General features: G+C 50.8%; 4 protein-coding genes across 4 annotated transcripts; 2 read left to right on the forward strand and 2 right to left on the reverse strand.

The window, feature by feature from the left end:
• Positions 1 to 2,639: 2,639 nt before the first annotated feature.
• On the reverse strand, positions 2,640 to 3,536 carry P170DRAFT_472452 (uncharacterized protein; the record flags this gene model as incomplete). Its single annotated transcript, XM_024852950.1, has 2 exons — positions 2,640 to 2,880; positions 3,289 to 3,536. The coding sequence occupies 2 exons, from the start codon at positions 3,534 to 3,536 to the stop codon at positions 2,640 to 2,642; spliced, it is 489 nt and encodes a 162-aa protein (XP_024707867.1).
• A 2,796-nt stretch (positions 3,537 to 6,332) lies between these two features.
• On the reverse strand, positions 6,333 to 7,774 carry P170DRAFT_434286 (uncharacterized protein). The gene is made up of 2 exons (XM_024848680.1): positions 7,631 to 7,774; positions 6,333 to 7,536 (listed from the first exon to the last, which is right to left on the reverse strand). Exon 2 carries the CDS (start codon positions 7,464 to 7,466, stop codon positions 6,651 to 6,653), a length of 816 nt encoding a protein of 271 aa, XP_024707868.1. The 5' UTR covers positions 7,467 to 7,536; positions 7,631 to 7,774; the 3' UTR covers positions 6,333 to 6,650.
• Positions 7,775 to 8,392: 618 nt separating this feature from the next.
• P170DRAFT_453898 (Yae1 family protein) lies at positions 8,393 to 10,275 on the forward strand (the record flags this gene model as incomplete). Its single annotated transcript, XM_024851396.1, has 2 exons — positions 8,393 to 9,227; positions 10,231 to 10,275. Exons 1-2 carry the CDS (start codon positions 8,583 to 8,585, stop codon positions 10,273 to 10,275), a joined length of 690 nt encoding a protein of 229 aa, XP_024707869.1. The 5' UTR covers positions 8,393 to 8,582.
• Positions 10,276 to 14,652: 4,377 nt separating this feature from the next.
• On the forward strand, positions 14,653 to 19,356 carry P170DRAFT_507331 (uncharacterized protein; the record flags this gene model as incomplete). Its single annotated transcript, XM_024854476.1, has 2 exons — positions 14,653 to 14,750; positions 16,826 to 19,356. The coding sequence occupies 2 exons, from the start codon at positions 14,653 to 14,655 to the stop codon at positions 19,185 to 19,187; spliced, it is 2,460 nt and encodes an 819-aa protein (XP_024707870.1). The 3' UTR covers positions 19,188 to 19,356.
• Positions 19,357 to 19,384: the final 28 nt, after the last annotated feature.

Genomic DNA, 19,384 nt, shown 5'->3' on the forward strand with positions numbered 1-19,384 from the left:
AGAAAGAGAAGGATTGCCGTTGTCATTGGTAGAGACCATTGGGCAGCACGTTGATGATACGATACGGTGCTGGTTGCTCTTGATCTCGACCTGCCGTAGTTTATATCCGTGTTTCAGAGCAGCGAGAATCTCTGGCATATGGGGCTCTGCTCGGGAGCTCTGCAAGGGAAGATTAAAGAACTGCAGATTCGGCAGAACTGATCCAAGTGCGTCTGGCGCCAGCTGATAACATAGACCATCCTCTAGCGTAACTGTAAGGGTACTGACACCGACGAATTTGGATCGAAGCCTGGGGGGAGAGACAATTGACTGAGAGACTGCGTTCGAACCTCTCTGTCTGCAAAAGAAAAAAATTATAAAAGCAAAAACATACAACAGCCGGGATTCGCTGGTGGTCACCCACCCAACTACTAACCGGCCGGCGTGAGGCTTAAGTACGGCTGAGCGGACGGGAAGCCCTGTTCTCCTCACCCTGTGGTCGTATGTACTTGAACCCACTGAAGTATGGGATATATGGAGGGTATGATATGCGAGAATACCATCGTCAAGTAACCAACGCAAACAATCCTGGTCCTAGCTGGCTTAGCTTCTTAGTAAGTCTGAGCCTTGAGGCGTCGCTGAGCGCGCCGAAGACAGACCTTGTTGAAATAATTGAGAAATTCAGCACCAGACGCGCGCCAAGTCACTTCTTGTGAGCATGCGGATGCTCTGTAATGTAGTCGGCAGTTCGGGTGTATTCTGCCATGCATGAAGCAGTTGGACTATATGGCAATGAGCAACCACACCCTCAACCAACAGTCCTTTCGGATGATCCAGGCATGAATCTCCAGTACCTTTCTGCACACACAGGACACTGGCGTCTTCAAATGCGATGAATGCTGGGGTCCCGCGCATCCAGATAGTCGTCCCGGCTTTTCTTCCGTGGCCGATGAGCCACTCGCGGTATTCCCCCCGGAGCAGGTTACGACAACGCCGGATAACATTCTGGAGTGCCGGAACGAGAAACAAGTCTCCCGATGGCCAACGATGAACTTCACTTAGCCTTGGATAGTGCAGGCGGGCTGTTGCGAATCTTCCGGGATCCGACTCTTGAATGGCATTTGATGTTTCTCTCCTGGCTGTTCTCCTGGCTGTTCTCCTGCATTACGATATAATCAATCTTTTAGTAGATACTGATAAAGAATTCCTATATAGAATTAGTAAGTTATAAAATGTATTAGAATACTTTAAACCTTACCAATGTATCCTTGGCCAACTGGGTTATTCGGGAGTCGTTGTTTTTCAATCAACGCACTAATTCGGTCTTTATTAGAAAATGCTGGGTGGATTTGTGACAAATTGGAAACATTTTGTTGCCGTAAGTACTTCTGCGCAAGGTCCCTGGAATAGATGAAAGATGAAGAAGCGCTTCGTCAATAAGAATTCTGAAGAATTCTCCCTGGCCATTCGTCTTTGAGCTGTTCTCGGGGGTTACCGCAGGTTATTTGGTCCTTCTGAGACGGTACCAAAGTCTCTTATCATGGCTTGTTCTCTCGAGTTGGGAATGTTCCATAAGACATGTCAGGAACCAAAAAACCATGTCACTTTCGTTTGTTTGTAGTCCGATTGACCCAGATATCATCTCGATAATTTCTGATTGATCTCTCTCTTGCTTATAAGCTTGGTCAGAAGCAACGCATTAGTGCCCACCGCATATCATCTAACGATCTCAAATGTATCATTTGTGATGAACTTTGTGCATATACAGTCCCACTTGGACGGCCGTGGTGTGGGGAACCCCGATTCCTTGTTCACTTCGGGACTCTGAGCGCCTAAGCGCTTTCAGCCCTCCTTTTATAGATATTCTCACTTTGAGAGCCCTAACATATCGAATGGGCTATGACCGCCATATGCCATGCTTCCGGTCACAGAACAGGCGGAATTCGGGTCCAAGCTATAAAGCCATTGTATCCTAGGCGAGCGATGTACAAAATTGTGTACGTCTATCATATGAGTTTGTGGCGGTTATTATCGTGATCCATTGAGCTGTGACGGTCATGGATGATTTCATATCTCATTCAGGGAAACGAGATGAAGGCATAGTCCCGCTCTCGCACGTAGGAGAGAGAATGGTTGAATTTTGGCAATTTATGTCCGATATTCCCTTCTTCGAGTGCCTTCTCAATAATTACTAGGAAGACGGAGTATATTATCGAATAGGCTCTCAACCTTATTGAGATGCAGAGGATAGCAAGGGTCTGTTAATTTATCCGCAATGAGACTCGGGATTAACGCGCGTAAGGTCCCAAAATCTGTCCCCGATGAATGGGTAGACAGGAGTATAGATTCCGAGCACCTAGGACTTTGGATTCAAGATTCCAGATTTTGCGAGACGTATTTTTTTATCATTATCAATGACTTGTCTGGTCCAAAGTTGAAGGCTATGATTTCGTGACCCATGTTATTGGCCGAAGGTAACAGAAGTATCTGTCAAATTATGACCCTGGAAGCCGTCTTAAACACCCAGGGAGCGGTCTCATTGAAGTTTTGCTGGTGTTAGATGTCATCCAAAGACCTCCCATGCTGGCCATGGAAAGGGCTTTTGTCAGAGTAGGACAGTGTTACAGGGCGCAGCTAGAGGTATTTTATCGAAACCGGGATCATCCGCCCTCGTCAGGTCGATGATCTGGCGCGCGCTTCTTATCCTTTGTTTCCGTTGTCTTCTTCTTGGTCTCCTCCGTTGTTTCCTCTGCCCGGTCAACAGCGGAGCCAGTAGACGCCGTGTCGTCCCAGTTCGGCATGATAGTGGTATTAGGAGGGGTTCGAGGGCCGTCCGGCGTGATCCTGGTCTCCTTTCGAGGGTCAGATGGCTTGTTTAACACGATCGCCACCTTGCACTGGCTATATACCAGTCCGTTCGTTAACACGGCGAGCTACTGCTCATCGGTCCGGATATCAATATCTATTCGCTTGTCCCCGGTCGGGCGACTCGGCCTGCTCGTCAAAGTCACATTGCAGGCGCAGCTGTTCCTTCTAGGTAGCCAAGGAACAAGCAGTCCTCCGGGGGACGCCACAGTTATAGCGCTGAAAGACGTCCCGCGGCAATATCTCCCGCCCAAGCTCTAACCCGCGATACACCACCACGTTCACCGGGTCTCATATTATTGTCTTTTTCACCGGGAATCCGGCGTTGAAGTCGGAGTCGGACTCGTTATTTCCGACAGCAATTACCTCCGCACGTCGTTTCTGTCCCCTCCTTGCTTGCTGGTCCTTGAATTCCGCCATCGAGCACAGTACAGCCTTCCTCACCCTGTACAGGCGCGCGGAGAGGTAGTCGGTGTATGTCCAACGTTAGGTTGCCGATGTCTCGTGGATCGTGTGTCCCGCAGAGAAGGGCGTGGTAGGCATGCTATCGGCTGAAACTCGACCAGCATCAGCCAAAACTTCGGCTCTGCAACGCGTCCCGCCTCATCAACCGCAATGACCGTAGGACGAACATTCTCTTGCACGCAGTTCACACTTGATACAGACACGGTAGCGTAGATGACATTGGCCATCTGTAGAGTAGCGTCACGTAAGAAGCGGGTGTGCCCGCGGAAAGATAGCCAGCACTGTTCGACTTAAGCCCGTCTCCAACACGAGCGTCTCGAAACCGTCGTCACGCTATATGATAGGCGATGTAATGACTTAACCATAATATCGATGACTTCGAATAAGAAACCCCGGCACCAGGACCGGATCACGTAATTGTCGCAGCTGCTGAACGGAATCGAGTGCTATTTTAGATTGATATGAATCGTGATTTCTCCATAGCATGTACCAATCAGCGTTCGTAGCAAATCCTGATTGCTAATATAAATGACTCCATATATGTCCTCTTCGCCACAACGGTCTTCCACAAACGATAGGAAAGATGTCATGCATATCTGCAAGCATCCTGGAATATTTTGAGAGGCCGCATGTTGTTTTGCATTGTTACCAGGCCTTCTCGATCAAGCCGATCCGGCAGTTGATCAAAGCGTCGCAAGTAGATGTGGAAGCAAGACAATATCTGCAATTTCATGATTTGGCGAGATACATAAGGCGTCCGAAGTGTCGAAGTCCCTCTTGACAAAAAACGGTTGGATATGGTGGCGGACCAGTGATCATAAATCTCACTCACCAGTAGATATCGATAAGATCTGAGGTACTCAATGGCACCAGGACTTTCGATCCGTGCATCACGAATCGCCGCCCGGTTCAGCGAGTCGTCCCAAATACAATGATTGCCAGGGAAAAGGGAGTCCATTTTAATCTTTTGTGCTTCTCACCGTCTTAAAAAGGCGAGCCTTTATGAGGGTTATGTGCTCGGTTGCATAGCAGAGCCAGTTTGTTCAGTTTCCGATTTTATGTGGCTACTTCAACGCAATTTCGCTTGCCTTCAGAGTAGTCTTGCCAGCATTCTCTCTGATGCCACTTTTATGGCTGCCGGGGAAGGTCTCTCATGTTCATTAGACCAGCAATCCTTTTTCAAAATGTAGGATAAATTCGATGAAAAAGATATCACAACCGAAGATAAGCTTCTATAGACGATCGAATCATTCGAAATATGCGTGAATGAAGCGTTCCCATGCCGAATTATGAGGAGACGACTGGAAAGGACAGACGCAGTCAAGCTTTCAATCTCTTGAGAGAAGCTGCAAGCTTGGATGTCCTTATGATCAGGAAAGCACGCCGTCAACACGGCTGCATTTTCGACTAAATTCTTTTGATCCACGGTTGAGAGTAATATCGAAATCAATCACTCTTTAGTTATATATTCGACCGGGGACTCAATAATACCGTAATCTGGGTTTATATGGTTGGACTGACCAGAAGCTAAGTACTGATCTGATGATAATCAGTTTCTGATGTCTTAGGGATTGCTGTTCTGTCATGCGCAGACTCATAATCGGGGCTCTTGTTCCTGGGTCCATAGAACAGCTCTAATAAAGCTTGATTTATTCGAAGTTTCATTTCTTTGGGCTGCCTGGTCTGAAGTGAAACATCTGCGTGCTTGATTAGTTGAAGTCTTTGCCCGGTGAAAAAGCTCAGACTTACGTATTTCATTTGAGTGATCATCTCGTATATCAGAGTCTCATTCACTGGAGAGTCTCAATGCTTGCGCCTGAAATGGGAAAGGTTTGCTTTAGTCAAATTAGATGATTTTCTTTCCAATGTTCGGCAGCATGTCAGACAAGAATATAGAATCCGAGAATCTGGGGATCGGGATCCAACGGCCCAGGGACATCAAAAGATGAGAAAATATGAGGACCTCATGCTGATGGATCTTTTTGTCAGCGTTATAAAAAGTCGTTGATGGAACGGAAGGCGTCTCCGTCCTACGTCCTAGAGGTCCATAGGGGCAATGTTCTTAATATCGACAGAGACTGAATAAGAGCAATAGACTAGCATATCGCATAGTACTCACCTGGTTGTTGTTTGCTGTATACTGCCATCCAAAATGCCAGTCAGCCGACCCTGAGGCAAGCCATGGGGCATTCCAGCCCATCCCCGAATGACATATCAACTCAACAACGGAAAAGGTGTAACGACCGCATATTTTCGACTGCGAGTTGAGCAAGAATTCCATGGCTATATGCTCGTGGGCTGAGTTTTGTCCTGAAGCAGTTCTCACATCGGGGTTGACATTGCCAAACAATGCCATGTAACCATGGACAAGAGAGGCTCTGGATATGTCCAGAAAGACGATCGACGCGGTCCGTACAACCCATAACGTTATACCGCTGATTAGCAGTTAGCACTTGAAACTGACTAAATCTAGCAAGGTAGGGGAGTTTTGGGACCGCAGAGTCTCACTCACATGGGCGTTACTTATTCCGACGTGTCTTCAACCGTATATGAGGACTTTTTCTCTCTCGCCATGCACAGGGGACCAAATCTGCTGCGATGAACCGCTGGCGGTACGTAAAAGGTCGGGTTGAAGAAGTAGGTAGGACAGAAGAACAGAAATCAAACTCGATGGATATATAGGAAATCCAGATGGTCTGTCCAGAATGTTAGTCGATCATTGAACTGTATAATGCAACAGGACCCACTTTGGTAAGAGATACTATATCAGAATTTCAATATATAGAGAAGGCCATTGAAGGTTGAAGAAGGTGAGAGATGGTTGAAGGAAGAAGAAATTTTACAGAGGGGGAGATGATTAAATAGGCTTCTTCTCAGGGACTCATTCACACAATTCTTCAACGTCAAAGGGAATGATCTTTGGAAGGTTCTGGCATCTTACAAACTGCAAGTCGCTTGTTATAGTGAAGGACGTAAAGTTTTGGTTTCTTTGAGGTCTCATTTGCTCAATTTTGGCCCTGTATTGCTCAGCCGCGGTTCGCAGTGACAATCTTCATTATAAAATGCAAGGATATAGGTGAATAAGGACCACAAAAGTTTCATTAATTCCATGTGATAAATTCACGTATTATCTGTTTGGAGTGACAAACACCTCAGCGAATTGTATCCCGAAAGAAAATGTGGAGGGAGAAGGTTCCAGACCAGGAATACAAACAATATCAAACGAGCTGAGAGGCAAAGTGAAGTGGTGCGATAAATATATTTGATGAAAATGCTTCATGAGTGGAGATCAGAGCCCGCTTGGAATATGCCTGTCGCAGCATTGAAAGCATTTGTCAACCTCATTGCGACGCTTTCTCCCGTTCCAAATCCCGAACAGCAGCATCCAGCAAGAATCGAGCATAGCCACGATGCAGCCTTCCCGACCATAATGGGAGTTGCTTCTGACTTTCTAAGCCACCCTCTGACGGAAAAGTCTCGTAATCATGCGCAGAAGCAAAGCGAACTTCAACAAACGGGCCGAGTGCTTTCTCCTCGCCCTCACCGTCAAACGGTTCCGAGACACTCATCTCATGCCGACCTCCGGACATCAAACGCCACGGATAGCCCCAGAGAGAAATCTTTTCGTAGAATTTGCGCGGCCCATCTGGAATCTTCCACGAAACCAGTAGGCCATATGGCTCGTCATTCACCGGCGGTCGTTCGACCACCAAGGCCCCATTCACAATCTCTCGCGGAGCTCCGGTCGCAGGATCAGGGAAGAACGCGCCGGGCGTATCGCCCATATCGCCGGCTTGAAAACCTCCTCTGCTGAAAAGACCGATGATTGCTGACTCGGCGCGAAAAATTTGGGTTCCGAGCAGGGCTTGAGCCCAAGCTGTGGAGAGCTCTGCATTGGTTTTGGGGTTTTGATTGAGTCCTAGTTGCTTTGAGCGAGCCTGTAGGGCTCGGAGAGGCACCCGAGCCGAGTAGATATCAACATAGGCACAATGTTGGGTTGATGGATTCGAGGGAATGCCCAGAGCAACGCTGCCTGATGAACTGGGCGGTCTAGCCGGGTACTTTGTCTCCAGGACGGTGAGATATCGGTGCCCACCGTAGGCCACCGCCGCCGGAGGAACAGCCAGGGCCAGAAGCAAACCGTACCGTGCAGGCATGGTAGTTAGGAATCAGTAGCCAAACTGTTGTAAGAATTGAGATGTTGCTGAGAAGAGCTGTCTTATGTTTCTGGGGGATGACCGACCCGGATTAGTCCGATGGGGCCAAAGAGTCCTGCGCCAGGATCGCATGATCCACCCTGTCCATCAGCGCGACGACTTACGAAGAACTCGATCGCTAGGTGGGGCTATGAAGCCACAGCCACACCTTGATGAACGATTCCAATTCTCGAGATGGTAGCTGTTATCCGATGGTTTTGTGTCTTGGTTGGGGAAACCGTTGCGGGGGTTGACAGAACAAAGGAAGCCAGTCCCCTGAGATTAACGGGAAAACGCAACGAGCACGGGACCCCGTCCCCATGCAACAGACCGCAGGGAATTAACAGAGCTCATTCTTAGTACCTACAGGTAGCTAGTAGACAACCCGTTGGCAGCATTCAGTCTAGCTGCGCTCCTCCAGTCTCATAGAATGCTTCAAGGCAGCCAATCACAGCCACTGTGGGTTTATACACCAAAAGACAACAATAAGAAATATCTTGCTGGCGGTCATCTTTTGCGAGGTTAACTTTGGAGCGAAAATATTACTACTCAAGTTCTTTCCATAGTTCTTCTACCGGTTAGGGCTAAAACATCCTGGCGAAAGTCTACCATGGTAGAATTATGCTAAGGCGGGCGTTGCAATTAATATATCTTGCTATAGCGCTGTTTCCCTATATAAAGTCGCAGTACGGATTCATATATATAAACAGCTTTTATCTATTAACACTGAAAAATTCTAGCACCAGAATAATCCGTAATGATGGACCAAATACCTCAAATCCCGAATGCCACTGCTATACTCTGTACTCCATAGTCGACAGCGGGGCGGACCAGATCCGCGCCCAAACAATTTCCACTCCGCCTTACAATTTTTTTCCCTTTACAAATCAACCCCCTCAGCCCACCCCTCATCTCAACCACCTACGCTACGAGAGCAAACCCTCATCCTTGATCCCCTTCCGACCGAGACGAACCTTCTCAATTGCACATTTACATCTACATCTTCCTCCCTACACCCCAACGAAAAAAGAAAAACCACCTACCCCGCGCAGCGCCCCCGCGACCCCAAAACCGACAATGACCTCACCCAACGCCCCGATCGACAACACGCTCGACGACATCTTCGGCTCCTCACCACCGCACGAACCCTCCCATGCACCCGCTCCCAAAGACTCTACGCCCTCCGTCGAACCGTCCGAACTCCCCTTCCTCCGCCGCCAGCACGTCACGGCCGGCTACCGCGAGGGCATCTCGACCTCGAAGGGCGAGCACGTCCAGGAAGGCTTCGATGCGGGGTTCCCCGTCGGAGCGCAGCTGGGGATGCGCGCGGGCACCGTCCTGGGGATACTGGAGGGGGTGATGCGAGGATACGAGAGCCGGGCTGCGTCGGCGGTGGTGAAGAAGCAGCCGGGTAGAGCGGGAGGAGCTGGGCCTGCGCCGTCGGCGGGTGCCAAGAAGGGAGAAGAGCAGGGACGGGAACTGGACGAGGAGGCGAGACGGGCGCGACGCGACGAGATGGTGAAACTGTATCAGAGGGCTGTCAAGGCGCTGAGTGTGCAGGGTGTGTTTGGGACGCTGGAGGAGGGTGGCGAGGGGAAGGAGAGTGCGGAGACGCAGCTGGCGGGGAAGGGCGATGGGGTTGTTTCGAAGTGGGAGGATAGAGTCCGGGTTGCGCATTGGGAGGAGAATATGGATGTTTTGCAGATGAAGGAGGATGGCCAGGTCGAGGCCGAGGACAAGGGCGAGGAGGGGCTGGTGGCGGGTGGTCAGAGTTGAGTGCACTCGCCGTTGTCTCTACTCTACTTCTCTCTACCTTGGATCTTCCTCGGGGTCCGGTTTCCCCCTTCTTGGCTGGTTTCACCGCCGCGATGCGGTGGTGGAAATCAAGCTTCGTTTCAGACCTCTGGATCGAGGCCCTGGGATATTACTATGCTTTTTCGCTCGGAGGCAGTTTCCATCGTCTCTCCGCCAATCCCCCCTGCCGACATCCACCTGCAGGACGACTGGCTGGTGTTGGCCGGGGAGTTTCACCCGCGTATTAAGACCTACATATGATGCAGGTCTCGCTTTTTGCGCCGGGAAACCCGCGGTTCGCTATACTCGTGCCTTGCAGATCTGGTCTGGATCGACCGGTGGCTAAAATGCGCCTGCAAGGAACCGGTGGGTCGCCGCGGAAATTTTCACGCTGGTGAAGTCGAGGCCTTGAGTCTGCGGATGTGAAGATTAGTATGGGTATTAGCTGCTGCTGCTGATACTGCTGCGTCGGTTTGTCTGGTCTGGTCGATTCTAAATTAACCGTCCGCATCTACTGTTCAGATCACGAATTATACTAGAGACTAGTAATATAGCCAAGGATATCCAAATAAACTCCCACATGTATGTCTTGCCACAAACAATTGTTTCACAAGACAAAAGTACGATAAACTACGTCCTGGACGTCACGCTTCCAAGACAGATCTAGCAAAGGGACAAATCCAGCCAAGACAGGGTTTCTATCTGCAAATTAACAAACCCAAGGTACGACAGGCTACCTCGCTTCGTTGTTCGGGACAACGGTTCTCTCAAGGGAGCTAGAAAAGCTACCTAGGGATGTCACGAAAAGGACCGCGTCTAGATTCCGTGCCTGATAGGGAGTGCAGTGAGAAATGAAGTACTACGGCCCTGTCTGCCCTGGGTTCCTCGGAGAATAAACTACCGAAGGGATAACAGAACGGAACGAATCAAGCCCTCGGCGACATCGAGGACTCAGCAGATTCAGTCACACAGCTAAATTGTATGGTCTACTATAATTGGATAGTAAAGTATCAACTCAGGTAATTAGCTGCGTGGGATTCTTAGTATATTATACTGATCCTGTGACTAGCGTCGAATCTGTAGGGTATACAGAAGGTATAAAGGAGTGTGGAGATTAGCGGGTATGAAGGAATGACAGCCGTTGACACGTATATGGTTGGATAAACAGGAAGGAAAGAAGGAATTGAGAGACAGGTCATCAAAGAGGGAGGATGTAGTTGGAAACAAGCTTTAGCAACTAATAAGCCAAATCAGATCAATCAGTCAGAGTCAAAAGAGAGAAAAGAGCGAAAGCTCAAAGTAACGAACTCCAGAAAGTGCCTTGTCATGGACATCAATCAGTTCATTTCATAGCAGCATTGGTTGCAATGCATCATTCAGGTAGTGGGGCCTGGAATCATTTCACAGCGAAAAGCTGGGCTCATAAGTCATGGAGAGCGGACCCAAGAGTAACAAGCAAAGGAAAATCAAGTCATGGCGTTGTAATTTTTCATCACCCGATTATGGGATCGTTGGTCACAGTGAGGCATTATTGCAATTAGACAAAGGAAATCATTAGTATCATGTTGGGCGAGCGACCGTTGCTTTTGTTGTCAGAAGTGAGCAGAACTTAAAAACCAAAGAGTGAACCGTAGGACTCCGGGCAGGACGATGTGCGGTAAAGTCAAAAAGCAAGCTGAAAGAGTGATGATAACTATAGGGCTTTGCCATGTCGTGGAGGTGATATGTCGCCGTGACAGCCGAGCACGCGAAGCGACTCCCAAACTCGTTTATAGAGCGGAGGGCGACCCAAAGTCAGACTGTGGTGAATGGCTTTATCGGATCGATCTTCGCGGCAGAAAGTGCACACCTTTTCCCGTTCCGCACAGAGCGAGGCCTCTGGCGAATCCGACCGCTGTCGCCGTCGGGATTTGGCCTGGATGGCTGCTGCAGTTGATCGATCGAAATCATAGTTCCGGGGCTGGTTGTTGCTACCGCGACTGTTGGCGCGGGAACGAGGTGTTCGCGGTCGTACAAGGGATGTGGTAGAAGGGGCAACGAGACGCAAAGTCTGCTGGGCAGTCGGACGAAAGATATCCTTTGTCGAGCATGCTTGGACCATGGTCCTCATAGGGGAAGGGGTAATGTCGCCGGGAGGGGGTTCCGGCATGGAGGGGAATTTCTCCAAAGGCTGTGGGTGATTCGATGAGGGTGCACTCTGTAGTTTGGGCGCTGACTTGGCGACTCGCAGATGGACCCGGCTGCGGACCTTTTTAAGAGTGTCAATGGGATTCTTCGACATTTTTGGATCTGCGTCTTCGGTATCCGAATCAGACTCCCATACCGACTGTTCACAGTACATGTCGGACACAGAAGTCGGAGGTCTATCCCTAGCGGATACACTCGTAACGGGTCTCTCTGGTCTATCAAAAAATGTCTTTGCAGGGCCTGGGCTGGGAACGGGACTGGGACATTCATTGGCTGGTATGAACAGCGCTTGGTCGAAGTGAGACGTATGTGGCTCAAGGGTCACCGGGTTAATCAGACAAGGCGGAGAGATCATAGAGGGTTCGATCGGGGGCCTGCTGCCCGGGTTGGTTCCCCTTCGACTCGTTGGGACATTTGAATTGCGCGCACTATTGGGAAGGGAAGGCAATGGCTTTGCACGGTATGAAGGAGAGTCCAGACTATCTCCCCGAGGCATGACAAGGGTGTCCGATGAGTCGTTTGATATCGCTACTCGTGGTTGGGGATCTCTGGGTGGAGTTGAGGGCTGTGACAGCAAAGCAGTCCGGGAGCCGTTCAATGGTGTCGATGACAAGTAAATGTGGTTACCGGAGTTGATTTTTGTGTTCAGACTGGCTTGGGATAGGTGTTCGGTTGCCTGATCCAAAGTGTCTGGATGAAGATGACCCGAATAGTTCGAAGAAAAAGAGCTGCTGGGGGTCAAGTCAGGTGTGGCGTCTGTTTGGACTGAGCTGAATGAGCCCTGGGTCTGGTGGAAACGTTTGGGACCACGAGGTTGTCCTGCAACTTGCTGAAGCCCTAACTGATGCTCCAGCTCAACAACTGATAAGGTGGATCGGTTGATATTAGTTTGGGATCTTGCGGTGTCTCCGCGAAGGTTCGTAGGGATCGGAAGCTCTTTGCTGGGATTCACGGTGGATAACATGTAATACTGATTTGCCTCTTCACTAAATCTAACATCGCGAATTCCGCGCCTTAGAGAGCCCCAAGAGGCGTCGTCGGCGAGTGATTCCTCCAGATAGAACGGGTCCGGGTTCGATTCCTCGACAATTTCCGGCCCTTTAGCGGGATAGAATGAAGATGATCGTTTCGGAGGGTGAGATGGCAAGGGCAAGCAAACCGTCGTCTGTGATCTGTTTCGTCCTTTGTGGAAAGCGTTGAATTCGCTAGGGGAGTAGTGGTATCCGGTAGCCATGGGCTATGATTCCAACCGCTATAATGCTCTAAGCACTGATGATGCCTTTATTTTCTTGTTTTTAGGGATGGAAAACGTTCACCAAAAGAGTGAGATAAACGGGAATCATTGAGTGTTGGAAGATAGAGCTGAGGAGAGACAGAATTTAGTGCGTCAAGAGGAATGGCAAGGGTGAAGGGGATGTGTTTATACATACCTTGCCCTATAAACATTGATACCTCTCCAGGACCTGGGGATGTGGATCGGTGGCTAGGCCGCGGAGCGCAGCCGACGCATGCCAATGCAGAGTGGTGTAAACAAAGCTCAAGCGTCCGAGAGCACAGACATCAATGACCTATCACACCTTACATCCTCCCCTTCCGTAGGGATGGCTATGTAAGGCGCACAGGGCATGGAGACTGCAGCAAGGGACAACGCCCCGGAACCCGATCCGCCAGCTACGCACAATGCGGGGTGCTCAGATCGGCCAGTACATAATAAAAGCTGGCTAATGCTCGCGCACGCGACAATAACCCTTCTTCGCGTCTCTGTGTTTGTGGAAGAGCGAAAGTTGTTGATTTCCGATGGCAACCGTGTCTGTATCCTTGGAAGGGTTTCCCCCTGGAAGGGCTGGACCCAGGAGGGCTGGATACCATGTCCAGTACAAACCCTCGCTATGAAGTGATCAATTAAGCTTTCCATGAAACCGACGAAGTATTATTAGCATCTTACACATCTGCCGTCGAACGGGCTGGAGCTTGAGGATGCTGACTGCAGAATTCGACTAGGGTGGCGAGTGCCACAAGATTTCTGCGAACATGGAGCTCTCGTCATTAAAAACGTGCACAAAAAATAATGAAATGTCATTCAATCTCACCAGTAGTGGTCGATAACTATTTTGAGATATCCGCCCTCTGCAACGCGGCAGGACAGGACGCGGAAGTTCGGAGTAGACCCGGCGACTGCGTCCAAGGATCGTCCACTAACGCTGAAAACTGGAAAGTTTCCGCTGGGATGCGATGGCGGCCGATCATGTCGATCATCGTCTCATCGAGGACAGTCTTATGCTTTTGGTAAAACTTCCCCAAAGCCACCAACGGCACAAGAGGAGGGGTCAATCAACGCCTCCAAAAGCCACAACGTCACGGCCATTGTAACCCTGCCATTGGGTAGGGCTTTTTTTATCAGTATCATCCTCCTGTTAGTCAGGCAAAGCGGCCCTGGCTTGAAATGCATCACCCTGCAGGAGGAACATATGTATTGCCGGATGGACCCGCATTCCAGAATCGCGTTCTGGTTGCCATGCCTCTATGGTTACAATTCCCGAGGACAACGGAATTCCCTACCTTCACCTCGCCTTTCGACAGAACCTTTAGATGTCCTTGCAAAGGGGATTGACCGCTCCTCAATGATTCCCCTCGAGGGGCTGGTCTAGTTCTCAAGGGCGCCTCCTCCACGAAACCCTCGCCGTCACTGGGAAGACATAAGCCCTTGGTTTTTGCCTAAGTAGGAGTAGTTGTGCCTGCTTTCAATTCCACCACCAATATCTAAAAGCACATTGTATCGTCGTATGTTGCGTTTCTGTGGATGCGTCAAGAAAGAAGAGTTCTAACGGGAGTTTGTTCTGTGACCTTACTATCCCGTATCGTGTATTAAATTTACCATTTGCGCCTTCTAATCCTCTTGTGGGGACGCTGATTTTCCAAGGAGACCTCGTATTCTCCGAGATTCTGGCATTTGATTTGTCTAGATGGGGCTGTAAGCCCGTGCCACAAATGATATGTCCAATTCAACCCGGTCCGATATTATGATAAGATGGTTGATGGTAGACTTCAATACAGCTGCAGTTTGTTGATTGTAATCGACCGGTGACCGAAGCGTGGAATGAGAATAGCGGTTGTCTAGACTGCTCGGGAAGCAAACGCATCGCGCAGCCCACATTCCAATCCTGCAATGCTGCAGAGTTTGATCGGGAATCCGGAATTTCCTGGAGGTCATCAAATTTCGATCATTCATGTGCTCTGTGACTCCTCCAACGTAATCACTAGTTTGTAGGTAGTGTCCGTTTATATTTACATGTCGATCAAGTATGGGTGCAGATTGGATCTCCCGTCGCTGGTTCTCATCTCTCGCGATATGCATTTGTTTGACGGTTAAGCCGACTCCCACCGGGAGAACTTCCCGGCTTTCGTCGCTGGACGCAAATATATATTCTGTAAGGTAGTGCTGCATAAAAACACCGTCACATTCCTCGACCTGCAAGATCGTTCACCAGGCCCATTCGAAATATCAAGCGGTGGATGATATTGTTGGCACAGAAAACGTGTATACCCTTGGTTGGTCCTATGGGTTTGACATTTCACCGTTGCGGTGCGATATCTTGAATTTTGCGTGGGTACGAGATGTCTACTATTTTGATTCCAGAAGGATAGATCAAATCCGTGGGTAGTACGACAGTCCAGATGAGCCGAGCCAGGTACCTGGAGAAACGGTTTGAGACAAGCTGCAAGGAATTTCGATGTGTTTGAAACCGGGACGGTTGAGTGCGTTTCCCAGAACTCAATTAATATCCGAGAAGAGGGTCTACCTTCATGTTACTGGCTCCCAGTGTTTTCTTATTATGCGCCTTCGTTCTCGACCGTCTTTCGTTTAATTGCACGACCAATGTTGCTCAAGGTGCAACAACAGACCGAACAAATTATCGAGTCCGGCGAGCGGGTCGCTTACCTTTGATTCCGTGGGCCGAACGATCTCCAAAATCGACAATGCAGTCTCATGAGCAAGGACAAAATCAATCCGACAGCTTTATAACCATCGATATCAAGCGGTCGTGCAGCGTAGAAAGGACCCCTGAGTCCTGCAAGAGGGTTTCCACGGATATACTGGAAACTAATTAAAAGCTATCCGTGGATGGACCGAGTCAGTGCGCCATTAGGCCGAGCCAGATTGAAGGCCTGTGGGGAAGGCCCAATGGTTCGTTCCTAGGAACGAAGAATCAAATTGATCAGGGGCACAATGTAAACCGTGCGTTGAGAGGACCCAGAGCTTTATTAACTGGTCGCGCAAAATATCGACAGAGACAAAGTTGGCATTCATATTGCGAGCCAATTTTTCGTCAACCCAGGGTATCTATTATTAACGAGGAACCTGGGCATGAGAATTGGCTGCGGCCCAAATCCCCATCCAGGGGCTGCCAGCGCATCAATGGGCAGGATTCGTCGGCGATCGGTAGCTAGTATGCGCGGACAGATCCTGGGCCACCACTTGTCTTCGCGACGCTTCGTGTCCTTGCCCGATCGTTTCAATGATGCATTACTGGGTTGTTAGGGTGGCGATCGGATGCCAGAGATGAGGCCGTACTGTCGCGTGGATCTAGGCCGGGAGTCGCTAATTGTGTTGAAGTAAACTCGGTCGGTGATGGTCGGATCAGACCTGTCGTAGAAAATTCTACTCCGTAAGAAATAAAAAGCAATGAAAAAAAGAAAAGCACAGCAGGTCGGTAGCCGAGCAGAAGAAGGCAGCCGAAGGACAGAAGAAACAAAAAGAAGAACGAAGCGAAGAGCGAAAATGATGGATCGGCCGAGCCCCGTGATCTCGCGGGTTTCCTCTTCCCCGTCGCTTTTCCTCCTCCTTCGCCTTTTCTGCCCAGTTACTAGACCGGTCGCTCTACTCCACGGGCCGTGGTACAACTGGCAAGATATTTCCGGCCATTGAGCTCTGTAGCTCCGGTCAATGACTGCTACGAGCCGGTTCTAGTGCTCGTGGCGGTCTGAAAAGGACTGGGAGCTTTCAGGTACGTTACGCTCGCTGTCCTGCCCTGTGTGTCTCCCAGCCATCGCATTTCCTCACGGCCAATCCTCCCACCCCCATTTGACCAGCCACTGCGTCCACAATTCCCTTCCCCATTTTCCTCCGCGGTCTCCTCTCTGAAAATGCTTCCTCTTCTTTCCGTCTTCTGTTTCTTCTAACCTCAAAAAAATACCCACATTCCATCTGGTTAATCACTGACCGCAATCCAGAGGCCGGTTCGCCTTGTTTCGTGATCCATACTCTCTTGTCAGCTAGAATTCATTCGAGCCACCTCATTCCGCCCCTCCTCTGACGTCGAAGGGTCCTAGTGACAAAGCACGCCCGCGTCAATTGTCACGTTGTCTTCACAATTCACACCGTCATCCCAATTCCCAGATTCAGCGGTGTCTCCCCGTACCCACGGCGCATCTGACGAGACCTACGAAGTTTACGACCCTCCAACGCTTACGACCTCTTCGCGGCAACGCCAGCAGCAGGCTGCTTACGACTCTGTCCCTGATTCTTCCCGTTACGACCCACCGCGCCCGGCAAGTGCTCACGGAAGCACTCGTTCATTGCGGCGAACCTCTCGTCTGTCTCACCACCGACCTGGCTCGGTAGATGTTTCGGGACGCCCGGCTCGTATAGAAGAATCCATTCCTGTATTGGTGCAACCTGCTTCGGAGCATACCGTTGGAATCGCCGGTTTACGTCCGGCACTTTCGGAAGCGCAAACTGAAGAGGACGACGAGGACGACTATTCAGTACTCGGGAACCCTAACCAGCTCCTCGGTCGCTCATACTGGCCCCGTAGATCCACCCGCGTCTCACCGACCACAGCGTCCGCAATCCTTTGGGCGCTAGAAGAGGCCATTCGGAAACCGGTTCCTTTCACGCCAGATTGGGAGGAAGTGAATGCTTCCATGTCTGAGTTGGCAGGTATCCCTGGTTCAACAGGGCTCGGAGGAAATGGGCGGACTCAAAATGGAGCTTCGCGGGCCGCACAGGGCCCTGTACCCGTGAATCCTCACGCATCCAGTGGGGTCAGGACCCCGACCGATATTATGCGACAACGCCGAGATCGGGAGGCCCGCAAAAGGGCAGAACAGGAGGCCAAGGATAAAGAGCAGGAAGAAGCTCAGCAGGAAGCACGGGACAAGACGCAAGCCCCGCCTTATCCTGCTGGCGTTGCCGGAGATAGGACTTCGCAGCGGAGAGCAGCGGCTCCCCGAGCTGCCGCAGGTCCAGAAATCAAACCAGACCCGCGCGGTTCAATGCCGACCGGTCAACAGCCTCCTGGGCTCTCGTCGACTATTCGACACCCTACGACACAATCCCAGATCCCAGGATCGCAGCCCCAACAGGCCTCTGGGCCCCAGCCACAAGTGCCTCTCCAGGCTGCTCCAGGCTTGTCAAAACCACAAGCTCAGGATCCCCAAGTGAGCCAGCCTGGTGCTTCCCAGCCGCAGCAGCAAGCACGTCGTGTTGCCTTTCCTCACGCATTCGAACGCTGGGAAACCCTATCTTCTCACTGGGAAGGACTTACCGGCTACTGGATCCGAAAGCTTGAACAGAATAATGAAGCTATGGAACGTGACCCGGTCAGCCAGCAGATGGCCCGTCAGGTCACCGATCTCTCTGCGGCTGGCGCGAACCTATTCCATGCCGTCGTCGAATTGCAGCGATTGCGAGCATCATCCGAGCGGAAATTCCAGCGGTGGTTCTTCGACACGCGCTCGGAACAAGAACGGTCGAAGGAAGTCCAGGCTGACTTGGAGCGACAGCTGAGGACCGAGCGACAAGCTCGCGCCGAGGCGTTGACTTCATCGCAAAAGGCCGAGAGCGACAAACTCCGGGCCGAGGACTTGCTCAAAGAAATGCGCCGCGAGCTTCAAATATCGAAGGAGGAGGCGCGTCGGGCCTGGGAAGAGCTCGGTCGCCGCGAACAAGAAGAAAGAGATCGAACCAATTCGCTTCGAAGTGGGGAGCCTACGCTGGTCGGCGGTGTCCAAGTTGTGCCTATGATCCAGGGTCTGCCCAACCGTCAGACTTCCGTTAACCGCCCTCAAACTCGAGAAAGCCCCTACGCCGGTGGCGAGGGTAACGGAAAAGCTAGTTACTGCGACGAAACCCCTGGCTCGCCCACGGGGACCGATCCTTTCACAGAAGGGCGCAGGGCTCACCAGGAGTCGGGAGTGCCCCATTCCGGCCCTTCACGCCCTCCAGCTACTACGGCCGCAGATGCGCCGGGGCAGTACGCCGGCCACTACTATGACCAGGGAGGCGCCTACCAAGCCCGTCCCTCTTCCGAGAACGATGATCGCTCCTATGTCGCTAGTAGTGAGCCTGGCGAAGAGGAGTACGGGGCTTATCGGCGCAATCCTCAGGGTCAGACGGTCGTTTACCCCCGGCCCATGTCGGAGGAGAGCGACGAATATGAACAGGGATCAATGGACAGCGGCGAAGGCGGGTATATGACAAGTACCATGCCTCCAACTTCAGGGGCGATGTATGCTCCTAGCTATGGTCAGGGCGGCTCCGTGGATTATAGCGGCTCGGGCTGGGGCTCAGGGTGGGATTCGGTGACTCCTCGCCATCGTCACCCGACGCGTCTCAGTGATGTCCTTGAAGAGGAAGAGCCTCGGACAACTCCCAGCCGCGCCAGTCGTGCTAGCCAAGCCAGCAGGAGTGTACATTGATCAGTTTAGCATGGCAATTTGGATGTCGTACATACAGCATACGGATTGTTGCGGGAAAAGTACAATTTGTCTCTACACCATCTCCTTTTGTGTTTCTTCTTTTATCTCATTATTCCCCATTGCGCTCTAGTCGCCATGACGATAGCATTGCCTGGTATTTGTTCTTGCTTTTTTTCTTTTATTTTCTTTTCTCCTGA

This window comes from Aspergillus steynii (genome assembly GCF_002849105.1).
Source record: "Aspergillus steynii IBT 23096 chromosome Unknown P170scaffold_2, whole genome shotgun sequence".
In the NCBI taxonomy this organism is placed as follows: domain Eukaryota; kingdom Fungi; phylum Ascomycota; class Eurotiomycetes; order Eurotiales; family Aspergillaceae; genus Aspergillus; species Aspergillus steynii.

Excerpts from the sequence above, each read along its gene's own strand:
- P170DRAFT_434286 (XM_024848680.1), bottom strand. The coding sequence starts at position 7,466 with ATGCCTGCACGGTACGGTTTGCTTCTGGCCCTGGCTGTTCCTCCGGCG.